At 37.6% G+C, this 24,246-nt stretch overlaps 3 protein-coding genes and 1 pseudogene across 4 annotated transcripts; all 4 read left to right on the forward strand.

Moving 5' to 3' along the window:
* The first annotated feature begins 1,444 nt into the window (after positions 1-1,444).
* Positions 1,445-5,283, forward strand: LOC147552471 (protein NRT1/ PTR FAMILY 5.10-like). Its single transcript, XM_086665668.1, has 4 exons — positions 1,445-1,619; positions 2,461-2,921; positions 3,530-4,086; positions 4,416-5,283. Exons 2-4 carry the CDS (start codon positions 2,535-2,537, stop codon positions 5,245-5,247), a joined length of 1,776 nt encoding a protein of 591 aa, XP_086521794.1. The 5' UTR covers positions 1,445-1,619; positions 2,461-2,534; the 3' UTR covers positions 5,248-5,283.
* Positions 5,284-6,545: 1,262 nt separating this feature from the next.
* Positions 6,546-12,716, forward strand: LOC147552472 (uncharacterized). Its single transcript, XM_086665672.1, has 6 exons — positions 6,546-7,310; positions 7,772-8,340; positions 8,741-9,503; positions 10,461-10,781; positions 10,918-11,486; positions 11,874-12,716. Exons 1-6 carry the CDS (start codon positions 6,921-6,923, stop codon positions 12,697-12,699), a joined length of 3,438 nt encoding a protein of 1,145 aa, XP_086521798.1. The 5' UTR covers positions 6,546-6,920; the 3' UTR covers positions 12,700-12,716.
* A 1,623-nt stretch (positions 12,717-14,339) lies between these two features.
* On the forward strand, positions 14,340-16,437 carry LOC147552473 (anthranilate synthase alpha subunit 2, chloroplastic pseudogene; annotated as a pseudogene). Its single transcript, XR_015239005.1, has 3 exons — positions 14,340-14,549; positions 15,083-15,169; positions 15,666-16,437. The product of XR_015239005.1 is annotated as an anthranilate synthase alpha subunit 2, chloroplastic pseudogene (transcript).
* A 1,131-nt stretch (positions 16,438-17,568) lies between these two features.
* LOC147552474 (uncharacterized) lies at positions 17,569-22,621 on the forward strand. Its single transcript, XM_086665671.1, has 5 exons — positions 17,569-17,869; positions 20,208-20,407; positions 21,117-21,218; positions 22,023-22,074; positions 22,167-22,621. Exons 1-5 carry the CDS (start codon positions 17,779-17,781, stop codon positions 22,277-22,279), a joined length of 558 nt encoding a protein of 185 aa, XP_086521797.1. The 5' UTR covers positions 17,569-17,778; the 3' UTR covers positions 22,280-22,621.
* The last annotated feature ends 1,625 nt before the right edge of the window (positions 22,622-24,246 follow it).

The following is a 24,246-nucleotide window of genomic DNA, read 5'->3' on the forward strand; positions in this document are numbered from 1 at the left end:
CCAATCAGATATTGTTTGTTAGAAGAGTTTCTAGATATACTAGAATACTTCCCAATCAAATACTGTTTGTTAGAAGAGTTTCTAGATATACTAGAGTACTTCCCAATCAAATACTTATTGTTAGAAGAGAAGAGAAGAAGAGAATGAATTGATATATCAAATGAAGTGGGTTTGGGTTGTTTATATAGGAATCGAATAGGTGCATTTGTCTTTTGGGGACAAAAGACATATCCCTTCAAATTTGTGGACTCAAACTGAAAATTAGAGTCGATGCAATCTGGACCATCAGAGTTAGCTTGAAAACGCGGAGTGAACGACATCCATCAGATGGATACCGAATTCGTCGTCCCAATAGATTAAAGCAATGACCGTTAGATGAGGGATCTCGCTAAATCCCGAAGTTGTACCGACACAGAGTGGACACGCGCCGTTGGATCGCGCTAATCCAACGTGTCTGGATACGTCCCAACGTTGTCCCGCGGCATCCAACAAGCGACCGTTAGATCTTGTGCAATCTCGCGGAGTGAACACGAGCCGTCCATATCTGGACGTGTTTGCTTCGCTCAAATGGTCCCCAATCTGACTTGTCTCTTTTGACGTTTTAATCCCTATTTCAACCGATCTTCGTCCGAACTTTAAACTTGAATTTCTCATTCATCCGGAATCGGATTCGAATGATTCTTGGTTCTAAGTTTAAGAGCTCGACGAGACGAATTGATGCATTCCGTTTCTGAGTTTCACGAGTCGGTTCGAGTCAAAATCGGCTCCTATTCCAACAATCCCCCACATGAATGAAAATTTGAGGATTTTTATGATATAAACAACCATCTTAAAATTCTGAAAGGATAGTCGTTGTATTCCGAAGGCATACACCCCTAACGTTTGGTACTGTTACGGCGGTGTAAAATGTCTCAAGGAAAGAGAATTTATTCTCGCCTCGATTCCATTATCCTTTGTCTATCTCGGTTAATCCGAAAGAAGGAATTACTGATAAAGTCGGTATTCGTTTATCGTTTATCTCTCTATAACTTAGAGAAAGGAAGTTCCCTACTTTAACCCAGACTCTAGCTTAATCAAGACAAGACAGAGCTAAAGTGAACTCAAACCATAACCAGAGGAACAACAAGATCAAGACCAAGTGAATTGTCTTCACACTGAGGCATTTACCCTCTACCGACTCACCATTAACTCCAGCAATGACTCCCACCTCAAGCTTCCTAGTCCGTGTCTCCGAAATTCCACCATAATTTTAGGGATTTGCTCTTGATACCATGTAAAGTGTTGAACTCAAGATACCCTCAATGTAGAGTGTTAATGTATTTATAATGAATTAAAAGAATTACAACTTACAATTATATCCTTCTTTACACTAATAGAAAATTGTAATAGGGGTATGTGGAAAATAAAAATTTCATTTGATAAAGAGCAATGATAGGATGGTGATGTTCAATTGTTATGTGGTGAGAATTGTCTAATCTATCATTATTAAAATGCCAAAGTTTTGGTTACTTGTTTAAAGGCCTTAATGGAAACCATCCTAGATTCCCACCCAACCACCAAGTTTTTCTTTAGTAATTTCCATAAAGCATAATTCTTCCAAGGACTTCATTTAATTATGAGTTAATTCCTATATGGCCCCCTACTTTGTGACCAGCTTCCTTTATGGCCCCCTTTTTTTCGTAAATTCAAATATGACCCCCTATTTTCAGGTAAATGTCATTACTACCCTTCCTAATTCTAAATTTAAAACATTAAAACAAAATTATTTCCACCTCACCCCCCTCTCTCCCTCCACCTCATCTCACCCTACACCTCACCCCTCTCTCTCTCCAACTCACCCTTCTTCTCCGGTGAGGTGGCCGGCCGGAAAATTTTCCGGCCGGCCACCTTCAAATTAAAAAAAAAAAAATTTCTCTCTCCTCTCTCTCTCTCTAATTTTATTTTTTTTTAATCTCTCACCTCTCTCTCTCTCTAAAACTCCGGCGAAGGGGGTTTCCCTTCGCCGGAGGATCTGTTCACGAACAGATCTGTTCGTGAACAGATCCTCCGGCGAAGGGAAACCCCCTTCGCCGGAGTTTTAGAGAGAGAGGTGAGAGATTAAAAAAAAAAATTAGAGAGAGAGAGAGGAGAGAGAATTTTTTTATTTTTTTTTTAATTTGAAGGTGGCCGGCCGGAAAATTTTCCGGCCGGCCACCTCACCGGAGAAGAAGGGTGAGTTGGAGAGAGAGAGGTGAGTTGGAGAGAGAGGGGTGAGGTGTAGGGTGAGATGAGGTGGAGGGAGAGAGGGGGGTGAGGTGGAAATAATTTTGTTTTAATGTTTTAAATTTAGAATTAGGAAGGGTAGTAATGACATTTACCTGAAAATAGGGGGTCATATTTGAATTTACGAAAAAAAGGGGGCCATAAAGGAAGCTGGTCACAAAGTAGGGGGCCATATAGGAATTAACTCTTTAATTATAGAATCTTTTCCCCCCAAATAAACAGAGTAGTAGAGAGAAAGAGAGAGAGAAAGAGAGAGAAAGTCAACAGGAGTAATGGCAATTGATGAAGAGTATAATGAGCCACTGCTAAACAGTAGCAGAAATATTGAGGAAACCCAGAGTGGAAGTAGTACTTTTGTTGAAGGAGTGGTGAATTACAGAGGAGAGAAAGTGATTGATAGGTCAAAATATGGTGGATGGAGATCTGCTTCTCTGATAATCATAGTTGAAATTGCACAAACTTTCACTTACTATGGTATCACATCAAACTTAATCAGCTACCTCACCGGCCCTCTTCGCCAATCCACTGCTGTTGCAGCCGAGAACGTCAACGCTTGGGTTGGGACCATGTGGATTCTCCCTATCCCGGCCGCCTTCGTTGCGGATTCTTACCTTGGCCAATTCCGCACCATCATCTTCTCTTCCCTCATCTACATCTTGGTTAGTCTATCCGCACAATTCACAAAACTCAATAAAACATTTCATCTATTTAACCTTTTTCTTTACTCAAGACTTGAGGTCAATTAAGTGACTAGGAGTCAATAAAAATTTAACAACATATATTTGGAGTCCTAAATAGTGTAGTTTTAGTTTGAGTGTCAATAGTTTGAAGTTGATTTAGACATCTCATGTTATTTTGAATAATGAACCCATCCCATCTATCCACTACTGGGTTAAATTTCAGAGTAAAAAAGAAAAGTGTTCCAATCGTTCCTCGCGAGGATGCGAAGTGGGCCACTAAAGCGCCCAATGCCCCTAACCGCCATTCCGATTTGGAGTACGTTTGGTACCTAAAAAAACCCTGAATATGGTTCCTGCTAAATCCTAACTTGGACCTGATTCCAACAGAAACATCTCGTTTGTGAGTTGCACGAGTCGAGTCGATCCCAAATTGGCTCCAATTCCAACACATCCTTAGGTATATATTATTACATAAGCGTATAAACATTTTCCTGTGTTGTTTTATAGGTTACTGTTATTTGAAATCCATTAAAAACTTGTAATTGCTAAAAAAAAGTAAATTAAGTTGCTGTTTTATTATGTTCTAGGGACTTACCATGATGACTCTATCAGCTGTGCTTCCTTCTTTAAGGCCATCTATCAGCACAAATAGCAGCAACAACAACACCGTCTCTTCTCCAACTACTTTTCAGATGTTTTTCTTTTTCACTTCCTTGTACTTAGTGGCTATCGGAAATGGTGGATTTAAACCATGTTTACCGACATTTGGGGCAGATCAATTTGATGAGCGAAAACCGGATGAAAATATGTCCAAGAGCTCATTCTTTAACTGGTGGAACTTTGGAATATCTTTGGGTGGAATCTTTTCCTTTCTGATCTTGAACTACATTCAAGATAACTTAAGTTGGGGTCTTGGATTTGGAATTCCATGTATTTCCATTGTAGTAGCACTAATTGTTCTCTTACTTGGTGCTAAAACCTATCGTTATCGTATCAAAGAGAATAACGACAACCCGTTTTTAGTAATCACTAGAGTATTTATTGCAGCTGCAAAGAATTGGAGAGTCACCGCTTCATCAACAACCAATGTTGAAGAGGAAGTCGGAGTGTCCAATTATAAATGCATTGACGATCATCAATTCAAGTAAGACATCTGTCATGGTTTCGTTTAGGATTGATCATAATTTTGATTGTAGTGACCTAGGGCTCAAAAACGTCTGCAATGACATTGTCCCTTAAAAGTCGTAACCGCCTAAGTAGCAGCATTATTCTTAGCGTGAGACTTCCATGAGCGCGAGACCGCACTAGGTTTTATTGGTCAGCTTCAGAGCGCTCACACCTTGAACAAAACTCTGGGCCACTTGGTGGCTCATAATGAGGAACCACATTGCATAGGTCACTAGAGTCCTGGGTTTCCAAATAATTTTTCTATTTTAATATATAGTGATATTATTGTAACAACTTTATACACAGATTTCTCGAAAAAGCATTGATTGGCACGTCAAGTAATCAGAATGGTTCGAGTGAACATGGTAAACCGTGTAACATTAATGACGTGAAAGACGCTAAGGTGATACTAAGGTTGGCTCCTATATGGCTTGTATCTTTAGTATATGGGATTGTTGTTGCTCAAATTTCCACATTCTTCACTAAGCAAGCTACCACCATGGACAGATCTTTAGGACAACACATCCAAATACCAGCTGCATCAATTCATATTTTCACTAACTTGTCCTCCATCATGTTTGTCATAATATATGAGCGTATCTTCATTCCTTCCGCTCGAGCTTTTACAGGCTATCCAAAGGGTATTAAGATGCTCCAAAGGATGGGAGGAGGGATTCTTTTATCATCAATAACAATGGCAATAGCAGCTATTGTTGAGAAACGAAGACTTCAAACTGCTATTGATTTTGGATTGATCGACATGCCCAAAGCAATAGTTCCTATGAGTGTCTGGTGGTTGGTTCCTCAATATGCTTTTCTTGGTCTTAGTGGTGTCTTTATGGGGGTTGGTTTGCAAGAATTCTTTTATGACCAAGTGCCTCGAGGACTAAGGACCATGGGTATGTCTATGTACTTCAGTGTCTTTGGCATAGGGAGTTTCCTCAGCAGCCTTTTAATCTCTCTCATTGAGAGAGTAACTCGAGGGAGTAATCGATATAGTTGGTTCGACAACAACCTTAATCGAGCCCATCTTGATTATTTCTATTGGCTTCTAGCTGGACTATGCATTATACAGTTTGTTTTCTTCACATACTTTGCCAAGTCCTATTTGTATAATAATAGGACAATGCGAGTTTAAGAGAAAAATGAATATTTCAAATTTTCAATTTACCAATCTACACTCCAGTTGATGCTTGTTTCCCCATCTGATTTCGAGATAAAATAATCTTCATTGTTGAAGTAATTGCCCGAAGTATATGAGCACACACCCTAGCCGGTCGTGACGCCCCAAGCCCAAGGATCAATTGCAAACTCAAAGGTTTCAATCGGGGTTGGCTCTGAGCCAAAGCAACCAACCGCTTTGAGCCCCAAGATTGTGAAGGGTCCAATACTACTTTTCAGTCTTATACATGTTGCTACAATTTTGTACAGTAAACAGAAAGGGACACACTCGTTCTTTACTTGCATACAACCTATGTTATGCAGGAAATGTGATGCAGCGGAAAACTCAAAAAAAGCTTTAAATCCGTGTCCAAGACTTAGAATTCAAAAAAACTCACAAAGAGAAAATAAATACTGAAATTTTATTACTCAAGAATCTGAGACATCTCAAATGGCCTCGAGGTTTCTCGATTTTCTAATGGTATTTTTCTTCATCAATAAAAATACACTTATGGTGTGTTTGGTTGCAGGATTCCTAAGTAGGATTCCTATCAAAAGTGGAATTTGGTAGGAATCATGAATCCTTGGTCTGTTTGGCTACCAAGAATCCTAGGACTCTTCAATCCTAAGGATTCCTAATTCCAAAATTTGTATTGGACCAAAATCCCACCCTACCCCCTAGGATTTGCTAGGATTTTGGATTAATAAACCTAAATTTCAAACTTGAAATCAACAAAAAAATATTTCCTTCTACAAAATCATTATTTTTTTTCAAAATCATTATTCTTTTCAAAAATCATATTTTTTTCTAAAGACGTTTAAAAATACTCAAATAATAATAAATCATAGGATTCTTAGTTGCCAAACAAGCCAAAAGATATTACTTGGATTCATGAATCCGTGGAATCATGAATCCCAAGGAATCATGAATCCGCGGATTCATGATTCCGCCATCCAAACACACCATTAGGATATTCTTCGGGATTCTGGCCTCCTAGAAGAAAAATCTAGTTCTTTTACTATGGAACGGCGTTTAAAAGGGATGGTACCCTTTTGGACGATCCAACTTCTTTCCGACTTTATCTCACTGGTCTACTTATTTGTGTCACTGTTATGGGCTTTGGCTTCGCTTTTTTAGTGAATTATCTCAGTCCAGCACTCGACTACCTCTTATTTTACAAAAATGACTAAAAGGGTACTTTTATAATTTTAGTTTAGCTGGAATTAAAAAAAATAAATAAATAATGAATCTGCAAATCTTTTTTGTGTTTGCAGGTTTGGACTGCAGACTCATCAAAATCAAATTTTATACTCTTTAAACAAGATCTCCTTATATAATAATGGACATAAACCTTCACATTTGTTATTCAAGTTGAAGAAAGTAAAATCAATTATTATTTTTTTTCAAATAGAGAGCAATGATTGGAAGATGCTGTTTAAGTGGTGTGTGGTGAAATTGGAAAAGTCATTTGATTATGGAAAGCATCCAAGATTCCCACCAACCACCAAATTCTTTCTTTAGTAATTTCATGAAAGCATCAAGAACCTCCAAGCACTTCATTAATATATACACATATATTTATATGAGAGACAAGACAGAGAGAGAGAGAGAGAGAGAGAGAGAGAGAGAGAGACTTCTTCATAGGAGCTATGGCAATTGATGAAGAGTATAATGAGCCACTGCTAAATACTAGTAGCAGAAATATTGGAGAAACCCAGAGTGGAAGTAGTACTTTTGTTGAAGGAGTGGTGAATTACAAAGGAGAAAAAGTGATTGATAGATCAAAATATGGTGGATGGAGATCTGCTTCTCTAATGATCATAGTTGAAATTGCACAGACTTTCACTTACTTTGGGATCACATCAAACTTAATCAGCTACCTCACCGGCCCTCTTCACCAATCAACTGCCGTTGCGGCCGAGAACGTCAATGCTTGGGTTGGGACTATGTTGATTCTCCCTATCCCGGCCGCCTTGGTTGCGGATTCTTATCTTGGCAAATTTCGTACCATTATCTTCTCTTCTCTCATCTACATCTTGGTTAGTGGTATCTCTCTCTCTCTCTCTCTTTTCAGTCTGGATCCAATTTTATGTAAGTTCATAATTAAGTTTGTGTGTTTTTTCGGGTGACGTGGAACACATGTGGGTTTTAAGCCTATCACGTGTGGTCCTATCGCTGATACCATATTAAGTTTGTGGACATCCAACTCAAAACCAATTGGCCACGAGTGGAGAGGACCTAGACATTATATATTTATATGCTTGGTTGCTAGATAGCCCTTCTCTCATGTGGGACTATTCTCACAGTTATAATAGTAGCTTCAATGGACTCAGAACTTGTTCAGTTTTTTCTTATGGAATTGGACCCAAAATAATATGGAGTCGATATTTTTCAAAAATTAGATTTTGACATTTCATTTGGTTTGAATTGGACACTAAATGAAATTTCATACCTACAACTATAACTAGTTCTCTAAGGAACAGTTTTTGCTATGTGTTAGGGACTTGCAATGTTAACTCTATCAGCTGTTCTTCCTTCTCTAAGGCCACCTGCCTGCACAAATAGCAGCAACCACAATGACGGTCCATGCAGTGCTCCTACTTCTTTCCAGATGATTTTCTTTTTCACTTCGTTATACTTAGTCGCAATTGGGAATGGTGGATTCAAACCGTGTGCACCGGCATTTGGGGCAGATCAGTTTGACGAGCGAGATCCAAAAGAAAGCAAGTCCAAGAGCTCATTCTTTAATTGGTGGAGTTGTGCAGTATCTTTTGGCGGCATGGTCTCATATCTGATCTTGAACTACATTCAAGATAACTTAAGTTGGGGTCTTGGATTTGGAATTCCATGTATTTCCATTGTAGTAGCACTAATTGTTCTCCTACTCGGTGCTAAAACCTATCGTTATCGTAACGAAGAGAATAAAGAAAACCCGTTCCTAGTAATCACTAGAGTATTTATTGCAGCTGTAAAGAATCGGAGAGTCGCGGTTTCATCAACAACCAATGTTGAAGATGAGGAAATCAGAGTGGCCAATTATAGTCAGTTTGACGATTGTGATCAATTCAAGTAAGAAATATAATGCCTTGCTACTCCACTATATATAGTGGAGACCTAGACTCCAAAGGCAATATTGTCCATTAATTGGCACCACGCGCAGCTCAAATCTCTATTTCAGACGTCAAACTAGTATATATGCGAAACCGCGCTTAGACCACATCGCTCAGCTGGGCGAGGAGCACCTGAGGCTGGTATTTTAGGTAGTTAGGTGTATGATTTTTTTATGGGGTTGTCGGACCTCACTCAAACCCTGGGTCAAGCATGCAGTGGCGCCTAATGGACAATATTACACCTTATCACTAGAGTTTGGGTTGCCGCACAATTTTCCATTTTGATACCCACAATTTCATAATTCTCTTTCAACATTTAGTAATGTTACTTTCTTTTTTTGAAATAATCTTATACACAGGTTTCTGGATAAAGCACTGATTGATACATCAAGTGATCAGAATGGTCTGAGTGAACATGGTATAGCGTGTAGTATTAGTCACCTGAAGGACGCTAAGGCGGTACTAAAGTTGGCTCCGATATGGTTTACATGTTTGTTCTATGGGATTGTTGTAGCTCAACCTTTGACCTTCTTCACTAAGCAAGCTACCACCATGGACAGATTTTTAAGTCCAAATATCCAAATCCCAGCTGCATCACTTCATATTGTGACTAGCTTATCCTTCAGTATGTTCATTGTAATATATGACCGTGTCTTTGTTCCATCTTCTCGAGCTTTTACTGGTAATCCTAATGGCATTACAATGCTTCAGAGGATCGGTGGAGGGATTCTTTTATCGTCCGTAACAATGGCAATAGCGGCTATTGTTGAGAAGCGAAGACTTCAAACTGCTCTAGATTATGGGTTGATTGACATGCCGAAAGCAATAGTTCCTCTAAGTGTGTGGTGGTTGGTTCCTCAATATGTTTTCCTTGGTCTTACTGGTATCTTTGGTATGGTTGGTTTGCAACAGTTCTTCTATGACCAAGTTCCGCGAGGATTGAGAACTATGGGTATGTCTATTTTCTTTAGCCTATTTGGCGTAGGAAGTCTCCTTAGCAGCCTCTTAATCTCGGTCATTCAGAAGGTAACAGGAGGAAGTAATCGGTATAGTTGGTTTGACAACAACCTTAATGGAGCACATCTTGATTATTTCTATTGGCTTCTTGCTGGACTTTGTGTAGTACAATTTGCTTTCTTCATGTATTTCACAAAATCCTATTTGTACAATAATAGGACAATGTGAGGTTCAAAAGAAAAATTAATGTTTCAATTTGCTAAGCTACACAATGGGTCCTATTTTTTAGGGGCAACAACTTCTACCATTCACATACCTACTCACTTTGACTTGGTCAAGAGATCAAGACTAAGTGACTTCACACTAAGGCATTTTTACCCACCATTTAACTCCAGCAATAGCTTCCTAGCCAGTGTCTCCGAAATCTAGTCCTTTTACTACGGAATTGCGTTTAAAAGGGATGGTACCCTTTTGGACGATCCAACTTCTTTCCGACTTTATCTCACTGGTCTACTTATTTGTGTCACTGTTATGTGCTTTGGCTTCGCTTTTTTAGTGAATTATCTCAGTCCAGCACTCGACTACCTCTTATTTTACAAAAATGACTAAAAGGGTACTTTTATAATTTTAGTTTAGCTGGAATTAAAAAAAAAAAAATGAATCTGCAAATCTTTTTTGTGTTTGCAGGTTTGGACTGCAGACTCATCAAAATCAAATTTTATACTCTTTAAACAAAATCTCCTCGTATAATAATGGACATAACCTGCACATTTGTTATTCAAGTTGAAGAAAGTAAAATCAATTATTTATTTATTTTTTTCAAAGAGAGAGCAATAGTTGGAAGATGCTGTTTAAGTGGTATGTGGTGAAATTGGAAAAGTCATTTGGTTATGGAAAGCATCCAAGATTCTCACCAAATTCTTTCTTTAGTAATTTCATGAAAGCATCAAGAACCTCCAAGCACTTCATTAATATATACACATATTTTATATGAGAGAGAAGACAGAGGAAAGTCTTTCCCCAGAGAGAGAGAGAGACTTCTTCACTGGAGCTAGGGCAATTGATGAAGAGTATAATGAGCCACTGCTAAATACTAGTAGCAGAAATACTGAAGAAACCCAGAGTGGAAGTAGTACTTTTGTTGAAGGAGTGGTGAATTACAAAGGAGAAAAAGTGATTGATAGATCAAAATATGGTGGATGGAGATCTGCTTCTCTATTAATCATAGTTGAAATTGCACAGACTTTCACTTACTTTGGGATCACATCTAACTTAATCAGCTACCTCACCGGCCCTCTTCGCCAATCAACGGCTGTTGCGGCCGAGAACGTCAACGCTTGGGTTGGGACTATGTGGATTCTCCCTATCCCCGCCGCTTTCGTTGCTGATTCTTATCTTGGCCAATTTCGTATGATCATCTTCTCTTTTCTCATCTACATCTTGGTTAGTCGTCTCTCTCTTTTCAGTATAGATCCAATTTTATGTGAGTTCATAAAATTGTTTTTAAGTTATATTAGTAGCTTCCATGGACTCAGAAATCTTTCAGTCTTTTCTAAGGAACAGTTCTGCTATGTGCTAGGGACTTGCACTGTTAACTCTATCAGCTGTTCTTCCTTCTCTAAGGCCACCTGCCTGCACAAATAGCAGCAACCACAATGACGGTGCATGCGGCGCTCCTACTTCTTTCCAGATGATTTTCTTTTTCACTTCGTTATACTTAGTCGCAATTGGGAATGGTGGATTCAAACCGTGTGCACCAGCATTTGGGGCAGATCAGTTTGACGAGCGAGACCCAAAAGAAAGCAAATCCAAGAGCTCATTCTTTAATTGGTGGTATTTTGGAGTATCTTTTGGTGGCATTGTTTCATATCTGATCTTGAACTACATTCAAGATAACTTAAGTTGGGGTCTTGGATTTGGAATTCCATGTATTTCCATTGTAGTAGCACTACTTGTTCTCCTACTCGGTGCTAAAACCTATCGTTATCGTGACAAAGAGAATAAAGAAAACCCGTTCCTAGTAATTACTAGAGTATTTATTGCAGCTGTAAAGAATCGGAGAGTCACCGCTTCATCAACAACCGATGTTGAAGAGGTGGAAATCGGAGTGTCCAGTTATTGTCACAATGACGATTGTGATCAATTCAAGTAAGAAATATAGTGTCTTGCTCCTCCAATATATATAGTGGAGACCTGGACTCCAAAGATTTAGGCAATGTTGTCCATGAATTGGTAAAACGCGTAGCTCAGATCTCTATTCCAGGCGTCAAACTCATATATGTGCGAAACCGCGCTTAGACCACATAGCTAAGCTGGGTGCAGAGCCCCTTAGGCTGGTGCTTAGGTTTATGAGGATTTTTTATGGGCCTGTTGGACCTCACTCAAACCCCTGAGCCACACAGTGGCGCCTAACGGACAATATTGCACCTTGACACTATAGTTTTGGTTGCCGCCTAACTTCCGTTTTGATACCCACAATTTCATAATTCTTTCAACATTTACTAATGTCATTAATGTAACATAACTTATACACAGGTTTCTGGATAAAGCACTGATTGATACATCAAGTAATAAGAATGGTCCGAGTGAACATGGTATAGCTTGTACTGTTAGTCACGTGAAAGACGCTAAGGCGGTACTAAATTTGGCTCCGATATGGTTCACATGTTTGTTCTATGGGATTGTTGTAGCTCAACCTTTGACCTTCTTCACTAAGCAAGCTACCACCATGGACCGATTTTTAAGTCCAAATATCCAAATCCCAGCTGCATCACTTCATATTTTCACTAGCTTGTCCTTCAGTATGTTCATTGTAATATATGACGGTGTCTTTGTTCCTTCTGCTCGAGCTTTTACAGGTAATCCAAATGGTATTAAAATGCTCCATAGGATCGGTGGAGGGATTCTTTTATCATCAATAACAATGGCAATAGCGGCTATTGTTGAGAAACGAAGACTTCAAACTGCTATAGATTATGGGTTGATTGACATGCCGAAAGCAATAGTTCCTATAAATGTGTGGTGGTTGGTTCCTCAATATGTTTTCCTTGGTCTTACTGGTGTCTTTGGTATGGTTGGTTTGCAAGAGTTCTTCTATGACCAAGTTCCAAGAGGATTGAGAACTATGGGTATGTCTATTTTCTTTAGCCTATTTGGCGTAGGAAGTCTCCTTAGCAGCCTCTTAATCTCGGTCATTCAAAAGGCAACGGGAGGAAGTGATCGGTATAGTTGGTTTGACAACAACCTAAATCGAGCACATCTTGATTATTTCTATTGGCTTCTTGCTGGTCTTTGTATGCTACAATTTGTTTTCTTCATGTATTTCGCAAAATCCTATTTGTACAATAATAGGACAATGTGAGGCCGAAAGGAAAAAAAAAAAAAGGGAATATTTCAATTTCCCAAACTACACAAAGGTCGGTTTTCTTTATCTGGCTCTTTTGATATCCGGCAATTTTCATGCCCCACCTCGAGGATGTTTCATAGGCCTAGAGGCATCCCTCTTCCACATCTTACAGTTGGCACACGCCAAATCACTTGACTTCCCAATTACTTGACTTGGTTAGTTTCAACAAAAAAGAAGAAATCACTTGACGTGGTTAATGGACCAAAACTTAAGTGAATTGTTATGTGCACAACCAAAGTCAAAGACATTAAGAAACTAGGTTTTTCATTGACTCCACCATTAAATCCCACCTCAGGCTCCATAGCCTGTGTCTTCAAAATTCCACCATTATCTTCTTTGCATCTCATTTATTAGTTGTTGAAGTTTAGCTTTGGTGTTTTAATGGAGAAATGGTGGAAGAAGGTAGTTTAAAATTTTGTTTTGGACAAAACAAACCAGAGAGGAGAATCGCACATTAAAGAGGCATATAACCCCTAAATGTTTGTTTTAGATTTTTAGTGTTGAAATTTGCATTTTTCGTCAAGTGCCCAACCTCATGAACGAACTCTTGTTTGGACTTATCATGTGGAACGAACTCTTGTTTGGACTTATCATGTGGAACGTGATCGGTGTCATCTCTCTGCACCGATAGACTCATTATAGAGTTGAAACCTCCCAATACATGAAGAAACACAGTGTTAAACGGTTACCATATTTGTAAAGAGGCTGCCATGGGCTTGCCTTTGTTTCTGTCAGCAAGATCTCCCGAATTTCGACTTTCGAACAGACTTGAGGGTTTCTATCAATAGAATTGTACCGATATAAACACGAACGAAACAAACTGGATCGTCAATAATAAATACAAAACTTTTAAAAAATAAAAATTCAATAGACAATATTGTTACCTGAAGACGAAACAAAATCCTTTTTCTTCATTCTCTTTCTTCATGTTATTCACTAATGTTGTTAAATTTCACGAAATTGAACCTAAATCTTTAAAATGACGTTTATGTTGAAGTTGTCTGAGTCTAAACGATGCAAATATAAGTCTTGAGATAGAGAGATAGATAGAATCCTTTGAAAACTCCTCTTCTTTTTTGTTCGAGCAAACCAATGGCTTATTAATGCATCAGTTGTGGTCCACCACCTCTTGGCATAATGGTTGAGCATCCACTCCGTAAATATGAAAGTCTCAGGTTCGATTTCATGAACGTAGACCCTTATACGCCCATTACTATTGCTACGTTTTTATGAAGGAAAAATGACTATTTGGATAGTAAAAGATTTCATAATAGCTAGAAAAGCCTACACTTTTTACTATTAACTAAAAGTTGTCAAAATACTATGGCTAATGATACATCAAGTTTAAAATAATTTGAATAATTAGTAATCAGGTCATTTTCTAATCTTTTGCTTCCCAAAATACCCTTACATATTAAAAACCACTTTCTCTCTCGAGAAGTTTTAGGGGTTTTTCTCTTCTTCTCCGATCCCTCTTCTTCTCCTATCCTCCTTCTTTGGAGATCATTCATATTTCTTCTATAATATTAAGTATAGAAGTCCAGAATGGATGCCCTATTTGGATTAATAGATGCTCGTTTTCGCACAAGATTTGAAGAATCGTCTCCACTTTCAACCCTAGATCTTCTTCTGCTTATCGATATTCTTCAAGTTCGATCTCTCCACATCAAAGAGGAAGTCCAAAATTAAAGTATTGTTCATCAAAGAGGAAGTCAGAAGAAAGTATATGGTCCTGTTTTTTCTATCTTAATACTGGATCACCTGGTACTAAAGAAAGTGCAGTCAATGATGATGCAGAAAAACAGGTTCAAATTTGATTCTATCTCTTCATTTTGAAATCTTTATAAGTTGTGTTATTTTGAAATGTTCTTTCCCTAAACTGTTTATTTCTCTCATTATTTCTCTCAGTATAAAAAGTATTTCTGCCCCCACCACTGTCGGTTGTTGTATTCACAAAAGTTATGATCATTGATAATGAAAATGAGAACCCGATGGAAGAGAATAATAGGCGGCATTTTACTTCATTATTAGTGGCCGGGTAATTCTAGAGTTGAAGTTGCTGTTGATAAAGAGTTGATGATAATGGAAAACCAAGAAGAAGAGGGTTATATATGTAGTACCACACCACTTGTATTCTCTAGCATTAAAGTTGATCGCCAGTGTGAAATTTAAACCTGTAGGTCTTGTAATGTAACAAATGTATGTGGGTAGATTAACTTTCTCCTTCATGTTATTTGTTCTTTTCATTTCTGCCATTTTAGTAATCATGCGTAGGATAAGCAGTTTCTCTACTTGCTTGTTCAAGGTCATTTTAACAAATGCAATTGCTTTCTTGCAGGTGACAGGAGAGTTACTTGACGATCTTACTTGCTGGGATGCTTTACGTGCTGCATTGCCTGTCGGAACAGTTAGTGGGGCACCCAAGGTTCAATTATCCTACTTAGTACTTGTTAGTTGTTACTATTTTTTTCTTCAATATTTCCTCTGTCGGTTCTCGCCAGAATCCATTTCATCATAAACTTCTCCTTAAGCCAGCAAGCTCTCAACCAAGTAACTCCGCTTTGACAATAACAGAGAGAAAAATATGGATAATCCTAAGCTCCTATCTATTGCATTATTCTTGGTTGTGTCCGATTAGCGAGTTACGAATCTTCAATTGAACAATTTTTTTAACAAGCGAAGGAATAGTCGTGATTGAAGAAGTTAAGATAGGCAACTTTCATGAAATAGGACAGGGTAGTTAAGCGGGAGACTCTAATGCAATCCTCGTAAACTTCCTAGCATTCTTGTCAACACAAGCTCATCATGACCTATCACTTTTGTTTTCATATTCTTCAATTTCTCTTCATTCGCGATTACCTGTAACTGTAATACCTTTTTCTCATTATCTTTCTTTTGGGGTTCACTTGTTGTAAAAACAGGTGAAAGCCATGGAGTTAATAGATCAGTTAGAAGTAACAAGAAGAGGACCGTATAGCGGTGGATTTGGGGGAGTATCATATTCGGGCGACATGGTCATTGCACTTGCTTTACGTACAATTGTTTTCCAGACTGGAATACGTCATGACACAATGTACTCGTACAAGGATGAGAATAGGCGTCGAGAATGGGTTGCACATCTTCAGGCTGGTGCTGGAATTGTAGCTGATAGTATTCCTGAGGATGAACAACAAGAATGCGAAAATAAAGCTGCTGGTCTTGTACGGGCAATTGAGCTTGCCGAGTCGACATTCGTAGACAGAACTTATATATATATGTGCACTACAAGATGATCGAATTACGTCAACTAGGAAACGGGAGCGGTGTAAATGTCGTTGGGGTATGCTCGCCAACAAGATGTTAGTTATATTAAAGCCTGAAGTAGTTCGATATCCACCTATCCTCGTTCTGTGTAGTTGTTCTCATCGACGAGAAACAAGTATGAGCTTACTGTGGTCAACCTTGTTCTGGGATTTGCGCAATGAAGAATTATCTTTTCTTATCTTTCATAGGAGTGGCTCAGGCATGGAGCTGACCCTGTTTTTTTCTATTAAGTTTCTGTCTAAAAACACTCTTGATTGGGGCTTTAGATGCCAGCTTCATGTTTTTTGTAGTGTTCTTAGAGCGGATTTCCATTTCAGTCCTATACTTCTGTAATCAAATTTGTAGACCTAGTTCTTATGGTTTAGTATAAAGTTAATGTTTCTTTTTCTATTTTGCTGTTTCTAATGTCATGCTTTGCTATGTACAAGAATGGTCAATTTTCCCTATTGATGAAGACCCTTTGTACCAAGCTGTTCATGTTGAACTTGAGATTAGTAAGTTCCATCAACTGTCATTTAAATAATTATTTCGAAGAAGCAGCAATGTGTGTCTCACTCTCTCTGACCCTCTCAGTGGACAACCAGGTTGCCGTTTGGTGTTAAATAACTCTAGTGTTTTTGGGATAGTATAGTTTTCTTTCGGAAAGGTAATATGTAACTGTGTGAAGGACTTGACTTGCTCTTCAACGACATTGCTAGCAATGCATAGAGAGGTTGGAACTATTTTTTAGTTGCTTTTGCTATAAATGTTGGATTAGAGATGTTATATAAACTACTATTGTTATTGTCTTGGTAGGATTATTAACGATTAATCGTTTGAATGGTTGTCATTTTTTTCTTCTTTCTCTTGATGCAAGAAAGGAATGAGATGTTGGTCGATCCTTTTTTTCTTTTCTCTAGTTTTTTTTCAAACGATCTAAATCTCGATTTTATATGATGAATGATGAAATCAATTCCAAACTCAAGATTTCGTAGATACATACTCTTACTTTATATTCTTAATTTGCAAATCGAGTTTGCAAGATATGCAACCCAAGGTTATATTGTGTAAAGCTTGCAAATCATGTTTGCAATCTATATTATGCAAACACACGTTTGCAGTTTACATTATGCAAACACACGTTTGCAGTTTACATTATGCAAACACACGTTTGCAGTTTACATTATGCAAACACACGTTTGCAGGACAGACTGTTGCACACACATGTTTGCATATCAGATTGTTGCAAACACGTTTGCATAACAGATTGGTGCAAACACGTTTGCATAAAAACGTAAAAGAAGCTTTCTGGGTTTTTTTTTGAAAAAAAGTATTGAAAGTGGATCTTGTTAGAAAGCTAATGAAAAATCATTTCTAAATATATAATTTTTATAGAAATCCGACATCTCAAACAAAAGTTATATCGATTTAAAATTTAAAGAAAAATAAAAGAATTTAGTTACATAAAATGACAAAAAAGGATATTTTAGTATTTGCACACTTTTTGACCTAAATAATAATTTTCAAATGTTTTGTGTTTTTCTACTCATTTTCAATATTATTTTGACCTTTCTAGAAATTACCTCTTTTATGAACTCAATCGTCGAAACCCATTCTCATACCGGGTGAGTGCGCTTCGCTGAAACCGACAATGATAATTGACAAATAGAGAAAGATACAGGAAAATTTCATTATTGAATCAGATTTCAACATAACGTTAGTGAGGAGAAAAAACGTTAGAGAGAGAGGGAGATGGAAGGACCTCCAGATAACGATGTTTGTTCTGTTTGCCATGATAACTTCAACCTTCCTTGCCAAGCTAATTGCTCTCACTGGTTTTGCGGTTAGTTTCTTTCATTTTTATTTCAAGAAATGGTTATCAATTACTACTAGTTTCGATCTGGTTAAAAACCCTAGGTTTTTCTTCAACCATTGGTTCTATCTTTGTCCCTCTCTCTTTTCCTTTTTTTGTTTTCTTGCTGAAATTTTAGGGTCGTAGTAATTTGTGCTAAATAAATTAAGCGATCATTATACATTTATTTGATAATACACAAATTTCATCAATATATATCTGCTGATGTTGGTATTCTTATGAATTCCTTATTGATGTTGGTAGGATCCCAAAATGATATGGTCGAATTTGCTATACCCTAACTGTATAGGGCATTTACACGGTTGAAGTGATGGTAGCATACTATCCTTGTTAGGACTTAGCATTGTGAATTGTGCCATTCAGTGACATATGTTGGCCGCCTTATGGTAATCCCTCGGTACACCCATCCACTTACCCTAATGACCAATAAGTTGGTAAGGTTCTTTAAAGTTCGAGCTTCGAGGTTCAATAATGTAATTGCCGTCTCATGGTAATCCCTCGGTACACCCATGCTCTTAAATTTGCGGAGCAACCAAGTGTCAGCGCCAACTGCAAAGTGCAAACACAGGGAATTGTATGTGCAGAAAACGAGTAGTATTTGTTGGTTTGATATTGGTTGCTTATGTTTCTAGAGAATGGTCAACAAATCACATTTACCTCTCAATTCATTTCATGCTTTTGGATGATGATAAAAGTTTATTCGACTTGACTTGCAATGCATTGAAGAGGTTTAAGGTCTCTTACTTATATGATGGTAACTGTTTATTAGAACCCTATACTAGTATATCCACATTGTTTTGTGTTCTCTTAAGAGCTTTTTTTCTTAAGCAATATTTCAGGGGTACACCGAACACCTCGTTGCAGTAGTGCGTAGTTGAGATACTAATTAAGTTATAGCTCCATTAGGTAAAAGTTCCCCACGTGGTACCTACGTGGGCCCACATGGATATGATCGAGTGGCATGTTTTAGCTCATCTCTATCCTCACATGGATCATATCAATATTATATTAAATAGTTAGGTGCAAATTCCACACCTGAATCACATCGAATGTCGTATGAAGAAATTTTGAACTGTTCATTTACTCCTTTGACATTGCGAGATAAAATGCTTTAGTAATCTTTATGAGGATGGTATATATGGAGAAGGTTTTGAAATATTCCCTTCGAACGTGCCTATATGAGATGAAGGTAGCGCATAAGTGACCGAAACTTTCAATTCAGAAACCTAAAGTCAACTGTTGCCAACAGGGGCATTCCAGGCGGGTAGGGGATGTTAAGTACGATTTCTAAAATTTCATTCATAGGCCTAAACGAAGAAAACGCGCATTATCGTTTACACTGATAATCTTTAAATATAAGATATATTCCTTAATAGTGACTACATCTTATTTGCTTTCCCGTTGTCCTTCATCCGTTCTGTCAGCAGTACTCTTCTCATCAACCTTCGGCTTACCAAACTGTCATTATCTTGTCTTATGAGTTGTGACTTCACCGACTGCCTCTTAGTCACTTGAATGATTATATTCATAGAAAATCTACGGATTGCCGTCTTTCATTTACTATGAACTGAGGGGTTTAACCTTGAGAGCTTCCATGTCATCTTCATCAAACAATAAAATGGTTTGCTTCATTCTATCATATGGTGGATCGCCAATTACAAACATTGCTTGGAACCTAAAGCTCCATTCTATCCTATCCTCCTTGATCTTTTTTATTTTTAGAAAGCTCATATCTTATAGGTTGAATGGGGCATTTCCATGCTTATAAATTGTACATTCTGTTCTACTTTGTATATACAAGCCCAGAAAGCATCCTCTGATTCTTCCCTCTTTCTAGCAATGGAGCAGTAGAATATGTTTTTCTTTTGTAGCCTCCTTGCAGATGTAGTATTGTTTAACACATGCCCCTTTGTTATCTATCATTAGTATTGGCCTTCTGTAGAAGTTGATGTTAATTGAGTGGCGGAAGCGTCATACTGAAGACATTTTAAGGCTTAAGGACGAGGGAAAGAGACAAATCCTAATTTTTATTAAACTATGTAAACCTCCTTCATACCTGACATACTTCTTATAAGAACACACGTTTATTAGGTCTTGAAGTTCCCCTTCAGTGCTCCTAAATTAAGCTTTGTCGTTTGAGATTGGAATATGCGTTTGTGAGTTTTACACCTATTCAGATGTTCATTAGTTTTGGTGCAACCAAAACATTTTAACTTCTGTTGGTATGTCTGGTATTCTCTTTTAGCAGGGCTCTAGAAATCTTAAAACAAAGAAGAAATTGATACAATAATTAGTTGTTTCACTTCAGGTAGTTGTATCATGCGTGTTTGGCATCATGGATCTGCCCTTCAGCCATGTAAATGCCCTATATGTCGCCGTTCAATAAATTTGCTGATACCTTCTGAGGCATTTTCACGAGATCGAAATGATCCAGAAGATGATGAAGTCCTGGCAAATATTGAAAGGTACAATCGTCTATTTGGTGGAGGGTCCCGTAGTCTTGGTCAGGTAAAAGCTTACATATCTATGATCTTTGCAGACATTTTAACAATAGCTTATGTTTGTTGCGTGCATTACTTTACATGAGAAATTGTTAGTCTAGGATTTAGGAAAACTGCAGGAACAGTTTTGGCCACTGCCAAGCTGCTGCTTTCTGCTAAAACAAAATAGTCCGTCTTGCCTTTAATGAAATGGAACTTATATACTATGAAGAAATTAAGAAGCCTTGGTCAAGCAGGAATCTATAAACTGATGGAGGCGAATAAGAGATGCGCATTTGTTTGAATGAATTCTAGTATCTGGTTTGAGTCCTTGTTTGACCGAAAGAAATCAACTAAAGTCATTACGTCTTGATACTTGATAGAAGATAACAAGTAGCAAATATTTTGGCATGTGTATTAGAAACAAAATATAAACCTAACTTAGAAATACTTGGACAGTTGGACACGAAAGTTTTGCTTTTATATAGTATATGTTATGTTGCTAATTTGGATACTTATTTTTCAGTGTCATGTATAAAGTATAAACTAGATTTCTTTTCCCCGAATTTATAAATTTCAAGACTGGAATGATGCTCCATGCTATTTTTAAGATTCTTATGAACTTCATTCTGGTTTCAGTAAATCAAACAGCTTAATTTTTAACTCATTCTCACTCTTTTTTTGTATTGTATTCCTTTTTATGTGCTATATCTGTTTTGGGTGCATAATTTATGCAGAGAATACGGGATTTGCCATTTTTTCTGCGAAGGTTGGTCCGGGAGTTGTTGGATCCTCAAAGATCTCTTCCTCTTGTTTTTAGGGCGAGGATGTTCTTTGCAGTTAAGTTCATACAAGCAACTATGTGAATTTAATCTTGCTTGCATTTTGTACCTTTATAGAGGGTTATCGGTATTTCATTTAACCATAATGATCAATGACTAATTATGTTCTCACTTCTCATACGCTCGTATATTTGTAGGTGTAATTGGTTCAGTATTTTGTACTAGTGCATCAGTATTTCTTTATTCATCTCTTAGGCCATCATCAAAAACTCTGTTCTACGAGATTCTATTCTGTACCCTTGTTAAAATAGTTATCGAGATAGTTTCCAAAAGAAAAAATGTTACTGAGACCCAAGAATAAGCACAACAAGGAATTAGAAATTTAGAATGACGTTGAAGTAAACTAAATAACCTTAATTTGAATATATTTGTAGATTAATGTAATTGGGTCGATGTAGTTTCACGATGCATTTTGTGGTTATATCTTTTGCTGGTGAAAATGATCAGGAAGCTCAAAGTCCACATATGGTGAAAACTAAGAATCTCCTAAAAGTATTGTCCTATCATTTATTACCCATCAGCTTTAATCGATGCTAATTATTTGGGTCCTCGGTTTACATTGTTTACCGCTAATGACTAGAAGGCAGAAGTCTGCCTTGGTTATTCTTTTGAGGGATAAACCGATGAAACTTACTTGGATAAACTTTGATTTGGTTTAATCAACTACGTAATTCTTTCACCTTTTAAGTGTGTGTCGAGTGACTCGAGTCTGCTACTCTGCTGAAATGACTTTAAACTTTTGCATCTATTTTGAAATTTCCGTTCGTAATCTCAAGTTATTTCTGATGATCTTTGTTTCAGATGCTTCTCAGTGTCATCTACATACTCAGTCCAATTGACATCATCCCTGAAGGTAATTCAATTCTACCACTTCGGCACACGGATTTTGAATTCTTTTCGAAATATATAGTATTAACTTCAACTGGTTGTGTAATTTTTCTACAGGAATATTGGGTATAGTAGGTCTTCTGGATGATGTCCTCATAGGGCTCATCTTTTTTCTTCACATTGCTGCCATTTATCGGAGTGCACTTCTTTCCCGATATGGAGGTACGTAGTAATAACTACATCGTGAATATGGCCATGTTGGATAACCTCACATCACTAAACGAGTCCCTTACCGGCGTAATATCACAACATGATGAAGCTAAAATACTTGGGGATATCATTAGATTGTGACTTGTAGAAAATTAACATTTTCGTCGAACATCTTACTGTAATTGATTGAGATTTCACATCTTGTTTTGATAAAATGTACTTTGTAGGAGAAACTCATGTTTTAGTTTTATATCCTCAAATCTCAACCAGTTGTTTGTAATTCTTTAGTACATGTCATTTACACATTAGAAGATGTAAAGATTGTCTGTTTCTGGTTTAATAATTTGTTGTTTGGATCGTCATACTGTAGTTGGTAAATATTTGGATGTATGATTTGCAAATATGTGAGCAATTAGGGTTCTTATTATGGATCGGTACTAACGTTGTATTATGGAGCTACAACCATTCTATTGTTTGGATCTCTTAAGAAATACAGCAGGACAGTGTTGGTTTAAACATAACACCAATTTTATGATGCATTAATGAACAAAAGATGATGATGAGAGACAAAGATGAGAGAGAAGAGAAAGGAGTTAGAGAAAGAAGAAGATGATGATGAGGGAAAAATGAGAAGTATATAGGAACATGAACAACTAAAACTAATAGGGCAGTTGGGGGGATAAAAAGAATGACGGTAGCATAATTTAAAAGGAACTCCACAAAAAATGTGCCCTGCTTGCATTGAGAGAATAAGCCCTTGTGCAAGCTCTTCTTTCATCTTCGGTGTCATTACGGAAGGCCCTCGGATGTCACCAACTCGCTATTTTGGCCCTTAAATTGTCAGCATGACTTCTGGTTGTTTTTGCCTCAAGGCAAAGTGGGTTGTTTTCGCCTCAAGGCGAGACCTTCACCTCGAGGCATATCTACTTAAGGAAAAAAGAAAACTTACAAACATCATTTATGTTTATCAAACATAAGAAATAACTAATATTTATATCTCTTGTATCTTAAATAGTTAAGTCTTAATATTTTTGTAGCAAAGTGAAACAAACTCTAATATTTTATCTTTGTACATTAATGTGACATAATCTTTTTTTCTTAAAGAACTAGTGTACGCCTTCCAAGCACGAAGGCATAGCTTCCAACAAAAAAAAAAGCACCAAGGCTTACTCTTCAAGGCGGCCCTTCATTTTTTCAGAGCAAACCGCTTCGAGAAAGGAAATCGTTTTTTCAAACATTCGTGTTCACTAAAGTGGAGGTGATGGTGAATAAGATGAAGATGGGTGGAACTATATAGGGCAGGGGTGTTCATTTTGAATTTCTCAATCTTTCCTCTTTTTGCATAACACTCTCCCCATCTTCATGTTATTCAACATCACCACCACAACCAACCCGATTACTAACGACCACCGACCACTAGTGATCGCGATCATCACCTTCTCTCTTTCCGTCAATCCCCCAAATGTGAACACGACAACTGACCCCCCCCCCCCCCCCCCCCCCCCCCCGACTACTAACGATCGACAAGCGTTAATGATCGCGGACCACCACCATCTCTCTTTCCGTCAATCCCCAAAATCTGAGGGATTCACATAGAAGTAGAAGGAGAATTAGTATGGGGTTTGTGATGGTGGTTGTGGAGAAGATGAGCAATAGGCAAGGGTGAAAAAACAAATAATTTTAACTTTTAGATCGATAAAATAGGTTGCCCACCAACACAATAAAGTAAATTGGGTCTAACTAGATTAACTTTTTTTCTTTTGCAAAAGTCCTCCGTCCTGGCAACATTTCCCTCCGTTCCCAAGGATCGACCACTAAAAACTACAACGTGGAAATTTGTTCTTGGTATGTGTTGAATGAAGAGTGATAGATCCACAAAAGACATTCTGAAATTACCCAAAATTTGAATCGACGACCACAATTATGAGAAACAAAGTCCATCAAGAGAGAAAAATCTACGACATTGATTCGATTTTCACCGATTTTA

This window comes from Eschscholzia californica, unplaced genomic scaffold (assembly GCF_041429995.1).
Source record: "Eschscholzia californica isolate CP2 unplaced genomic scaffold, dmEscCali1.0.p SCAF_3, whole genome shotgun sequence".
Lineage (NCBI taxonomy): Eukaryota > Viridiplantae > Streptophyta > Magnoliopsida > Ranunculales > Papaveraceae > Eschscholzia > Eschscholzia californica.

What these genes read in the sequence shown, in the direction of transcription:
- LOC147552471 (XM_086665668.1), top strand. Translation starts at nt 2,535, where the DNA reads ATGGCAATTGATGAAGAGTATAATGAGCCACTGCTAAACAGTAGCAGA. An exon ending in CTTCCCTCATCTACATCTTG is followed by an intron (nt 2,922 to 3,529) that starts GTTAGTCTATCC and finishes ATTATGTTCTAG; the next exon opens with GGACTTACCATGATGACTCT. An exon ending in ATTGACGATCATCAATTCAA is followed by an intron (nt 4,087 to 4,415) that starts GTAAGACATCTG and finishes CTTTATACACAG; the next exon opens with ATTTCTCGAAAAAGCATTGA.
- LOC147552472 (XM_086665672.1), top strand. Translation starts at nt 6,921, where the DNA reads ATGGCAATTGATGAAGAGTATAATGAGCCACTGCTAAATACTAGTAGC. An exon ending in CTTCTCTCATCTACATCTTG is followed by an intron (nt 7,311 to 7,771) that starts GTTAGTGGTATC and finishes GCTATGTGTTAG; the next exon opens with GGACTTGCAATGTTAACTCT. An exon ending in TTCTTGCTGGACTTTGTGTA is followed by an intron (nt 9,504 to 10,460) that starts GTACAATTTGCT and finishes GAAGAAACCCAG; the next exon opens with AGTGGAAGTAGTACTTTTGT.
- LOC147552474 (XM_086665671.1), top strand. Translation starts at nt 17,779, where the DNA reads ATGGAAGGACCTCCAGATAACGATGTTTGTTCTGTTTGCCATGATAAC. An exon ending in TTGCTCTCACTGGTTTTGCG is followed by an intron (nt 17,870 to 20,207) that starts GTTAGTTTCTTT and finishes GTTTCACTTCAG; the next exon opens with GTAGTTGTATCATGCGTGTT. An exon ending in GGTCCCGTAGTCTTGGTCAG is followed by an intron (nt 20,408 to 21,116) that starts GTAAAAGCTTAC and finishes TAATTTATGCAG; the next exon opens with AGAATACGGGATTTGCCATT.